The sequence below is a fragment of the Vulpes vulpes genome, chromosome 2, assembly GCF_048418805.1.
Source record: "Vulpes vulpes isolate BD-2025 chromosome 2, VulVul3, whole genome shotgun sequence".
NCBI classification, from domain to species: Eukaryota; Metazoa; Chordata; class Mammalia; order Carnivora; family Canidae; genus Vulpes; species Vulpes vulpes.
The window spans coordinates 41,938,447-41,950,011 of NC_132781.1; the positions used below are offsets into that span (position 1 = coordinate 41,938,447).

At 51.4% G+C, this 11,565-nt stretch overlaps 1 protein-coding gene across 3 annotated transcripts in view; it reads left to right on the plus strand.

Annotated features, from left to right (window-relative positions):
- KSR1 (kinase suppressor of ras 1) overlaps positions 1–6,914 on the plus strand; it is a 153,962-nt gene extending 147,048 nt beyond the window's left edge. For 2 of the 3 annotated variants that reach the window (XM_026016296.2, XM_026016295.2), the window contains one exon: positions 3,934–6,914. In XM_026016296.2, the coding sequence (XP_025872081.2) occupies positions 3,934–4,012 (79 nt within the window). In that variant the 3' untranslated portion in view covers positions 4,013–6,914. Of the gene's footprint in view, positions 1–1,997; positions 2,079–3,933 lie in introns of all 3 variants that reach the window. The other variant, XM_072747777.1, reaches the window with a different exon arrangement.
- Positions 6,915–11,565: the final 4,651 nt, after the last annotated feature.

The following is an 11,565-nucleotide window of genomic DNA, read 5'->3' on the forward strand; positions in this document are numbered from 1 at the left end:
CATTCTGTCTCATTCCCCTTTTGTTCTGTCCCTCTGGCACTCTCTCTGCCTGAACGCTCCAAAGCAGACCTTTGCCCTGCCATAAACCCTTTGTGAGAATCTGAGGAAGTCATTTGTTCCAGGCCTCAGTATCCACAGCTTTTAAAAGTAGGGCTTGGGCCAGAGCGGGGTAGGGGGTGAGTGGGCATGGGAAATGCATTAGGCCTTACAGGCATGGAGGGAAATTTCAAGTTACAGCTCCTGTCCCTGGGATTTCTAGTGTGCCCAGCAGCGGTGCGAAGCTGTGACAGCACTGTGGACAGTCTGTATTGCAAGGCAAGGACTCAGCTCTGCCATTTGATGTGGGAGCAGTCACAGACAGCATGTAAACCAAGAGTGGCTGGGGGCTCTAATAAAGCTTAATTTATGGATGCTCCAACTTAAATTCCATGCAACTTTCACATATTGCTTTTGGAGGGAAAAAAATAAAAGAAGATTTCACAATATGTGACGCTCACTCAACCACCGAGCTACTTGGGCACTCCTGATATGAATGGTTTTAAACTTTTTTCAGGCAAAGGGCACTTTCTAAAAGTGCAATCTCCCCCCCAAAGTCCCAATATATAAAACAGATAAAATATAGCTGCTCTTGGTAGTTGTGTGGGCAGGAGCCCATCCACATCCCCAAGGTGGCTCCTGAGGCCCCCAGTCATGATGCAAGTGGCACCTGCAGTCACATCACAGAGCCCCTGGAGAAGTGGCACTTGGATCTTCTGTCTGTTGCCCAGGCATGTGGTGGCAGCAGCACTCCTCCTATTCTAGATAAGCCCAGTTGGTAAATATTTTAGGTTTGTAGGTCATATGATCTCTATCATCTGTTCTTGGTATTTTTGGTTTTTGATTTTTTTCTTTTAAAACTTTAAAGTGATTAATCTGTGGCTGGATTTGGCTTGTATTTAGTTTGCTGGCCCATCTTGAAAACAAACTGTACTGGGTTTCGAGTCATGGGTGAGGGGAGGCCCAGCACAGGTCACCCGAGGGTGACCAGAGGGTGCAGTAGGAGAACCACTGATTTAGGTCATCTGCAGGGACAGCCTAGAGGAATGACCGTTTGGGGTTGGGAATACTGTCTCTTAAAATGCCACATTAGTTTCCATATTTTGCTCTTAAGGTGGGTCAGAGTCTAAGGCAAACAGGGCACAACAGAATGTTATGATTAGAAATGTGGGTTCAGCCTATCCATTGCTGAGTGCCTGCTACACACCCACAGAGACGAAGGCCAAGGCCAGGCCTCGGCCAGCCAGGAGTTTCTAGTCTAATTGGAGAATGGATGAGGGAATGATTATAACATGCTAAGAGCTATGATGAAGAACAGCCTTTGTGGGAGCCCACACAGGGGCCTCTCTGCCCACCCAGAAAGCTTGAGAAAGGGTCTCCAGAAAGAGGGGTCTTTGGAACTGGGTTTCGAACAGGAACTGTCCTGGCAGAGACCAGGAGACTGGGGTTCCCCTGGACTTGGGCACTTGTTTAATATCCTGGTTCCTGGTTTCGTCATCCACAGAAGAGAGGAGAAGGCTGCACTAGGCAGGTCAGGCATTCAGGAGATGATTTCAGATTCCCTAAAGACCATATAGCCCCACCTTCTCATTTACAGGTGGGAGACAGAGCCGGAAATCGGCGTTCCCCACCCCAAGCCATCTGTTTCAGCCGCTGGGAGGAAAAAAATGCCAGCCTACCTGAATGAGCCTCAGTCAGAGCTTCCTGTTCATAATTTGTACTTTAACACATTCTGCCTCTAATTCTCATTTTCTCTTTTCTTTTCCATCTGTCTTGTTACTGTTTTATTTTCGGCGGTGGGGGGTGGCGGATGTGCTGGCCTGTGCTGTCATCTCCCCACTTCCCACCATCGTGATTTCCTGCCGCTCCTCCTCCACCTGTCTGCGCTGGGTGCCTGATTCCATCACCCACCGGACTGCATTCTTCCCACACTTGGCAAAACGGTCGCGGGGGGCCCCCAGCCGCTGGCGGAGCCGCTACTACGGGAAGGGGCGTTACGGTCACCTGGACTTTAAGAACTCCTGTCCGGCTCTGGAGGAATAGTGTGTCTTTTGTGATTGCCCTTGTTCCCTGCCTGTTTGCACCCTGCTTCCTGTCTTGTGTCTGCATCCAGCTTCCATTTTTGCCTGTTTTGTTCCCCTAAAGCCAAAGTGATGTTCTCATAGCTGAACTGGCCACCGGCAAGGGTCCCGCAGGCTTGTGTGGCTCTCGCCGGGCTGAGTGGAGGCGCACGGCATACGGCAGGACCTCCATCTACCTGCTGTGGCTTGTCGCTGGGTGGAAGATAACTTGGGTCCTTGATCCAAATCCAGAGTGCCCTTTGACCAGAGCTTAAAGAAGGGAATGCAGTAAGCAGGATGAATGAACTTTCAGGAGGTCCGTTTTGATAGTCAGGGGCTGAGGGGAATGGGTCCATTGGCCAACCTCTGTCTAAACATTCTGTGGCTGTCCCAGGGGAACTTGGGACAGGTGTTTTGTGCCAGGTCCCTTTTGAGCTCGCTGTGTTGCCAAGCCTGGCATAGAGCGGGGATGCCCTTTCCCTCTGCAGGGAAAGCGCCCCCCTCCCCTGCCCTGGCCAGGCCTTTGCCGCTCCTCCTGTTCCTCCAAGGGCTCGGGTTGCTGACTCTCTTCTCCCCTCTTCTCTTTCTTCCCGTAGGTTGTAGGCCTGGCTGCCTTGCATGCACCAGGGGCTTTCTTCCTCCTAATCGACACTTGGCACCGTGACTTCTGCTCAAACGCAAACTGATGTGCGGGCACTAACCCAGGGGATGTGATCTCTGCCACGCCAGGCACCTCTCCCGAGACTTCTTTTGCTTTGTTTGTTTTTAAAACGGGCCCCCTCCCCTCTCCACGGCCCGTGTGTACCTGAATAACTGCTGTCCACGAGGATCCCCTAACAGACCCTGCCCTCACCCCACCCAGCAGAGCTGCCTACTCTGACAGGACATCATTCTCTAACTCTTCCTCTGTGAGGGCAGCACCGGTTTGTTTGGGTGATCCTGGCTCCCTACTAACACCTCAATGGGATCAATTCCCTGCTGAGCACATCAGCCCCCTGTGGGCTGTGTCCGCAGTACAGGGGAGGGCTTTCTGTTTGGCTGTTAACCTGCAGAGGTCTCATCCAACAAGGAGTGGGATGATTTCAGAGCTGCTTGAGGCCCGCCCCATCTGGAGGGCTAGGGGCGGTGAACACCAGAGTCCTATTGCTATGAAAAACACTAGCTGGAAAGGGTTCTGTCCTCAGCAGTGCCCTCAGGAAAGCTGTCCTAAGACGAAGGGGGCCTGTCGCCAAATAATTTCACTGATGAGAACAAAGCTTCTGCCACCAGCCCTCACTCCTTTAGAGACAGAAAGTACCAGACCCCAAGTCAGGCTCATCAAGAGTGGGGCTAAGAGGCCACACACCATCACTGTGCTGCTTCCCAAGTGCAGATTCCTGGGGTCACCCCCCAAACCAAGTCCAGGTCTCTGGAGGCAGGCTCTGAGAGTCTGCATTTATACTTGCTTTCCAGATGGTCCTGATGCCTGCCCGCCCTAGTATTTGGGGTCCAGTTTCTCTTTTCTTCCTTTTGCACTTGGAGCAGAGCCTTCCTGGCTGCAAGTGAGAAAGTAGCTCAGATGGGCCTGTGGCAATGACGACATGCCGTGGGCCAAGGACTCCAAGATAAACAAGCCCCCGTCACCTCAGGAGGGTATGCGGCCAAGTCTTAAACTCCCTTGGCCAAGTATGACCAGGAGTAGCTCTGCTGAGGCTGTTGGCTTGTAGTCGTCCTTACTTCTTGCTGGGGTCAGGTCCTCTGTGGAGCTTCTGAAACTGGCCTGCTCCTGAGCTAACATTACCCTACTTCCGGTCAAGACCAGCGTGGCTGTAACTCATGTTTTTGTTCCTCTTTGCAGCATTAACAGCAGCAAAGTTGTACCCCGGTTTGAAAGGTTTGGCTTGGGTGTCCTGGAGTCCAGTAATCCAAAGATGTAGCCAGCTGTGCAGTTTTTTCTGCCAATTTCTTTCTTTCTTAAATGTGTTTCTGAAGCATCCAAACAACCACCGTGACAAAAATGAAAACACTCTTCAAAACATCAGTCTACCGTAAGTGCTGCAAATCAGGAGTGTGAGTCCTTGACTCAGACCATTCATCCACAAAAACACCCGGGCCGGAGATGGAGCTGCACCTGCTGTTTCTTAAAGTGACATTACTGACAACCAGACCTGCCCCAACAGGCAGCGAATGTTTACATAATATGTTTCTGGGGAGTGAATTCGATGCTTTACAGTAGGTAATAATAAAAAGTGCTCTTCAGAGGCACACTGGCACCACTGGCCAGGATGGCAGAAGTGGCCTTCCCCTCTGGAGGACCCTGTCGGCATTGAGGAAAAGAAAGAAAAGCATCATGATTGTGGCTGTTCTCCAGGGAGGAAGGGAACCATGAGGTTTGACCTGGACTCTGCTTTGGCCCTAAAGCCCAGCCATGGAGAATGTCCCTGTGTTGGGTTCTTGCCCTATCCTATCAAAGGGACTTGTAGTCAGCTTTTTCTTCTGTCAGAAGAAACCCTGGCTAGGAACCAAGCTGGATTATGAGGGTCAGGAATTTCCGAGAGTTTGTTTCCCTTTTGACCCCAATAATCCAGCCCATGCCTGCTGGAAAAGGAGAGACAGATAAAAATGCAAATAGTATCTAGATTGATCCAGGGGTTCGTGGGTTGGTAGCCAGGGTGGAGGTAGCCTCTCACCTGTGGAGAGGTTTCTTTCACACAGCTTCCAGGAAGACACCAAGGAGATGGCATTCAGGGCTTTAGCTTTTTAGACACGTCCCAGTCCTGGTTGACCTTTGACCCCAGACCTAAGGCCCAGCCCAGCAGCTGTGTATACCAAGAAAGCTTGCTTGGTGAGGACAAAGGGAAGGGAGAAGTGGCAGGCAGCGGGCTCCTGAGCCCACCCTCCCAGTCACAGGGGTGACCTGGCTCTTTGGAAGCTCTATCAGTCATGCCAAGGTTCTGGAACTGCCTGCCCATTCTCCCCCTGTACTGTTGAAATGAAAGCCCATAGCCACTCCTGACTTTTCTGCAGTCCGTGTTCTGAGCTCTTAGCTAAGACAGGAGGCCTGTGCCCCTCCACACCATTCATCTAGACCCACCCAGCCCACCAGTCTTCGAGCCTTCCCATGAACTAAGTCAGGACCACCTACCTATGTGTGTACATTTGCACCAGAAGGAGGGGTGTGAGTAGGGGAAGTCTGTGAGGTGAGAGCACCCTCCCTATCTTCATTAGAAGCTGTCACCCAAAGGGAAAGTACCAAATGGCAAAGAAGCCTTCAGTGGGTGTTATTCACCATGTTAGGCCTCAAACCAGAACTGACTAAGGTGACAAGGGTGGAGATGTGGTTGGATTCAGACCCAGAATGCTCTGAGCCATGCCCTGAGCCAAGATGGAGGGGCATGTGGTCCTCTCATCCCTTTCATTTAGACCCATTTAATTTAGCAAAGCTCCCAATCTTCAGAGCCTTCCCTGGAGTCTAGCCAAAATGTCCTATGAAGCAAGCCACTACCTAGAAGTAGGGCTGTCTTCCTGTCTCCAGGTCAGGCACCCCTTGGCTGACACACGCTTAGCAGAGCTGTGCAGCCATGCAGGGTATCTGGGCTCCCACTGCCCATCAGCACCCCAGACCTGAGCTCCTTAACCCTTCCCAGTCAGGGTGCTTGGGGAAGATTGGAGCTGTAAACCAGCTGGATTCAGCTCCAGGTGGGACTGCTTCTTTCACCTCCTCATCCCTTGACCTCCCCAATGAGTATCATGCCGCAGATCAGTTCAGGAAGCTTTCATCAAACACCAACGGTGTCTTGTGCAAGTGCAGGGCGCTACAGGAGCAGCCACAGTCTCTGCCCTTAAAGGAACTGACCCTCTGCCAGGAATCGTGAGGCAGAGGTGAAGGTCTGGGGGTTACAGCCCCTTCATCTGCAGGACCCTGGACAGCCTCCCAGCTCTTGGCCTACCCCTGCACTGCCTGTTATTTAAGAGAAAAGTAGTCCCCTTCTCCCACTCAAAGTGACTGTGAATTGAGGTTGAGAAGACATGCTTGCCCTTCTGTGTGCTCTTCCCGTCTGTTGTGGAAACACGAAGGACAGCAGATACTGTGAATTCAGCCTGCATGGCCAACTGTGAAGGGGATGGAGAAGCTGAGATGGCCTCCTTGGCGAGAGCTCTGGGGATAGCGGGGGTCCCCACCGGGGTCTGAGAGTGGACCCCAAGCATTGGTCCTTCATGGCACGTCCCCAGTCCCTAGCATCCCCTCCAAAACCCTAGGGCCCTTGTCCCTGCTGCCTTTAGCCACCAGAGCTGCAGTCCCTAGGTCTCTGTCCAACTCAAGGTCTTCAGTCCTAGCAAGCTCCCTGTTGGTCGTGGGCAGTGTAGCAAAGTTGACCTCTCCATGTCACCAAATCCATGCAGGGTGCTGGAGCCCCTCTGCCCTCTTAGTGGCATTTCTCCTTGTGACTACAGGGGGCAGCCGTGTGTCCTATAAGCCTGCATTGCTGTTGTTCCGTGTTGATTAGGGGGCCGAATGGAGATGTAAATGTGAAGCCGTTTAGAGAGCTTGTGTGATGCTCCAGTGTTAGCCCGGATTTCATTAGTGTGTGTAAAACCAGCGTCTTCCGTGGCCACAGGCACACACTTGCTTTTTTGAATGTGATGTAAAATTTGTACAGTAAAAGTTTTTATATTTTCTATCAACTGCATTTGTCTTCCAGAAATGCTATTAATTTAAATTAAAATGGTTAGTATTAATGAACGTGCTGTATTAGTTTTTTGCCACTGGCAAGAACACATCTTTTGTGCCAGGCCAAGCCTGGGTGTCTGGAGTTTGTGAATAAAAGTGTACCATGATGTCTGGGGCTTGTGTCTACTTGGGTCAGTTCCAGATGAGTGTGAGGAGCTACTCGGATGGCACAGAGAACAGGAATGGGGGTGGGGGAGTCAGTGGGGGTTGCACCCCCTCTAGGAGCTCCTTCCAAAGAAAGAAATTATCCATGGACCTTGAAGGCACAGAAGAGTGGAGACAGAATGGCATCAGAACCCATGATGCACAGAGGATGGTCATCCAGCCCCCAATAGTAAGCAGACCCAAATCCAGTCAGTGTCTCCTGGGCTGGAGATGCCTTGCCTCATGGAAGCCTTAGAGGTGGGGTGGGAAGTGGAATGCTCATTTATCTGAATCTTATTTCTAGGAGCCTCTCCTTGCCAGTCAGGTAGAGAAGTAGGTGCTTTGGAGGTTGGAGTGAGCAGAACAGATAGAGGAGAGGGATCCAGTATTCACAAGGCCCTCTTCTGAGCCAGGGAGGTGCTTCTACACATGCCACCCACCCTCCTTAGTGTAATCCTCCGAACGATGCCATGAGGCAGGAATTGTGATGTTTCAATCAAGGAAGCTGGGGCACAAGAGGTTGATCCCCCAAGATGACATGGCTGAAAGGTGGCTAGTTCAGGATGCAGTTCATGGCTTTGACGCCAAAACTTCCTTTCAGCGAAAGCCGAGGAACTTACCAGTCATTTACTGAGCACCTGTGCTCAGGCAATTGTGCTAAGTTCTAGAACACAGATAAAAAGGTGGTAGTGCCCTTGCCTTCAGCTATGAGCCAACAAGTGGCCCAAGGAAAGGGTCCCTGTCTGCCTGGCAGGCTTTGTAGAGGAAGTGGCCTTGGAGCTGACTTTTACGGTCATATGCCCGGTGCAAACAAACGAGCAGGGCATTCTATTCTGTAGGAACAGCATAGCAAAGGCTCAGAGATCTGGGAACACATGAGATGCTTTGGGAAATCATGAATTTTCAAGCTGTCGTAAAAGTGGAACTTGGAGCTGGTGAGGATCCTGCAGGTGCCAAGCCAGGGAGTTACAACTCTAACAGACCAAGCCTTGGGGAGCCATGGAAGATGCCTGAGCAGGGGAAGGCCATAATTAAATTTATATCTTAGATACACAGGAGGGACTGGAGGAGGGCTGAACCAGAGGCAAAGGGATAATGACCTGAGCTTTGATTGGATGTGGGGGAGAGGTGAGCTTCCAGGGTAGCTCCCTAAATGTCTGCTTTCCCCTGCTGATAGTCGCTGAGAAGGTGAGCCTGTGGATGAGGAGCTGGACAGGGATCACGTTTAGGGGCATCCAGGGGAGCTCCAAGTGGGCATAGGGACACTGCCTGGGAGCACACCTTGCTGTAGAAATGAATAAGGGGGGCCGCCTGGGTGGCTCAGCAGTTGAGCATCTGCCTTTGGCTCAGGGCCTGATCCCGGAGTTCTGGGATCAAGTCCCACATCGGGCTCCCTGCATGGAGTCTGCTTCTCCCTCTGCCTCTCTCTCTCTATCTCATGAATAAATAAATAAAATCTTTAAAAAAAAAGATTTTATTTATTTATTCATGAGAGACCCAGAGAGGCAGACACAGGCAGAGGGAGAAGCAGGCTCCATGCAGGGAGCTCAATGTGGGACTCGATCCTGGGTCTCCAGGATCATGCCCAGGGCTGAAGGCAGCGCTAAACCACTGAGCTACCGGGGCTGCCCAAAAATCTTAAAAAAAAAAAAAAAAAAAAAAAAAAAATAAGGGTGGGAACTAGAAAAACTAAAAATGTGGCCTCATTCTGAGGACCCAGTGCTATAGCTGAGGATCCTCAGTCTCCATAACTGGGGGGTGCTTGTTTATAACTGCCCATATCCAGCGGTTTTCCCTAATGATTTTTGATAAGACCTCTAGCTGCTAGAGTCCTTTTTCTTTCTTGACAGGCCATTTTTATCTTTCGAGTAGGTGCTAAATAAAAGCAATGGAAATCTTTTTCCCCAGGGCCTGCGTGGGGTTAGGTTAGAAGTTAACCAAGACAGTGAGGCTCTGGTGGGAGTCCCTTTAAGATCCCTGGTTATCAGGCAGCCCCGTGGCTCAGCGGTCTAGCGCCGCCTTCAGCCCAGGGTGCGATCCTGGAGACCCTGGAAACCCGGGATCGAGTCCCACGTCAGGCTCCCTGCATGGAGCCTGCTTCTCCCTCTGCCTGTGTCTCTGCTTCTCTCTCTATGTCTCTCATTAATAAATGAATAAAATCTTAAAAAAAAAAAAAAAAGATCCCTGGTTATCTTGGAAAGGGGGAGGGAGGGTTTGGCACACAGTGGCCCTTTGACACATTGTTTAATATTTAACATTTCCCTAATTACCTCTGTACCGGGGATCCCTGGGTGGCGCAGCGGTTTGGCGCCTGCCTTTGGCCCAGGGCGCGATCCTGGAGACCCGGGATCGAGTCCCACATCAGGCTCCCGGTGCATGGAGCCTGCTTCTCCCTCTGCCTGTGTCTCTGCCTCTCTCTCTCTCTCTGTGACTATCATAAATAAATTTAAAAAAAATTTTAAAAAAATTACCTCTGTACCCTGCAATTGGATTTTTTATATGCTATTGCATTCATGCAGGCTTCTGTAGGGATAGATGGCTCCAGAGTTTGGCACAGGAATATAGTGGGGGTTGGGGGCAGCGCTGGCAGGTACTGGTGGCTGGTGTATGGAGGAGGGACAAAGGGTACCACAGCTCCCACATGGCAGCGCACCTGGGTCCTTGGGCATAAGTTTTAACGCGTATACGTGGAGGAGAGCTTTGTTTTTTTTAGAGAAGTAGTTTTTTTTTTTTTTTAAGAGATCTTATTTATTCATGATAGACATAGAGAGAGAGGCAGAGACACAGGCAGAGGGAGAAGCAGGCTCCATACTGGGAGCCCGATGTGGGACTCGATCCCCGGACTCCAGGGTCACGCACAGGGGCCGAAGGCCGGCGCTAAACCACCGAGCCACCCAGGGATCCCCGGAGGGGAGCTTTGTAACTGGAAGAATGAGCTCTCCCATCCCCTGCTGCTAGGCTGAGAAGAATGCAGATACAATCCAGTCTTTAGGCCTGCGCCTCCCAAAACGTTGACAGGAGCTTTGTGTCTTCAGAAAGTGTGTGTGACTCCGAAATGGGTCCCCCCATCCTGTGCAAGAAGCCCCAAGGGGCCAGTTGAAAGCAGTGGTTGAGGAAGGTAGCTCAAAGATGTTCTCAGGGCCAAGTACCAACTGGTTTGCAAAAGAAAGGTGCTCAGGGCTCGAAGTTGATAGGAGCTAGAGCAATCGCCTGAGGGAGTAGCCGGCACCCAGCGAGAATTCCTCCCACAAGTGGGAGGGTGGTGAAGACTGGGGAACTGGACAATGTGCTCTGTGAGACAGCTGGTCCCCATCTCTGGTGAACTGTCGCCTCCTGGGAAGGAGAACCCAGTGTTGCCAGACCTTCCCTTTTATCTTTTTTTTTTTCTTTTAAGATTTTATTTATTTATTCATGAGAGAGGCAGAGACATAGGCAGAAGGAGAAGCAGGTTCCCCACGGGGAGCCCGATGTGGGACCCGATCCCCAGACCCGGGATGGTGCCCTGAGCCAAAGATGCTCAACCACTGAGTTACCCAAACATCCCTTGTTTATCATTCTTTTCGTTTGTTTTTAACAGGAGCTAGAAGTCTGGATTATTTATTTATTTATTTATTTATTTTGGTGAAATCTCCAAATTTCCAAAAGTTAGCTTTTCTTTTTATTTTATTTTATTTTATTTTTTTATTCTGTGTATAGGACAAACAAAAGGGATCCCTGGGTGGCGCAGCGGTTTGGCGCCTGCCTTTGGCCCAGGGCGCGATCCTGGAGACCCGGGATCGAATCCCACATCAGGCTCCCGGTGCATGGAGCCTGCTTCTCCCTCCGCCTGTGTCTCTGCCTCTCTCTCTCTCTCTGTGACTATCATAAATAAATAAAAAAATTAAAAAAAAAAAAAAAACTTTAAAAAAAAAAAAAAAAACAAACAAAACCAGTTTGTAGACTGGTCGTGGCCCACAGACCACCCAGTGTAGGTTCTGGCCCGACCCTGGGGGCCGGCAGGAGGCAGCTGGAGCTAAGGACGAGCTGGTGCCAGGAGGCCCAGCATCAGGGGAGATTGTGCAGGCTCGCCCTCCTCCCTGCCGCCCGGGCCGTGTGCTCTGGGGACACGCTGATTCACCGCACATGGCAGCACCCCTCCCCAGAAGGCCCGGGGCTTGGTGGTGGGAGCCCGACATGTCACTGGACTTCGGTGCAAGGGGGTGTCCTCTGGCGGTGCCCGAGCAGTGGACGCGAGGGGGCGACTTACATACCAGAGCTCTGGAGTCCAGCCACCTGCATTAATCCCTGTTGGCTTTGGAGCCTGGACAGTCCCCAGCCCTCCTGCAGATCCGCTGTCAACAGGGCCGCCCGACGAAGAGAGCCTGATCCTGTGCTCCCACCCGCCTGCCCCAGAGCACACGGCCACTGCCCCCCAGCTGAGAGCTGCCCAGGGAGAGGCCCCAGCTACTGGTAGGTCCTTAATCCGCCTTGAGGCAGCAAGTGATGTAGAGTCACACAGTGAGAAAGTGATTCTCTTTCCAAGTATCCTTCAGTCACCCTGGGGACCTCAAGAGGAAAGGCCCGGATGGTTAGTAGCCTCCTCTCCCACCAGCGCTGATCCGTCTTTTACCACAG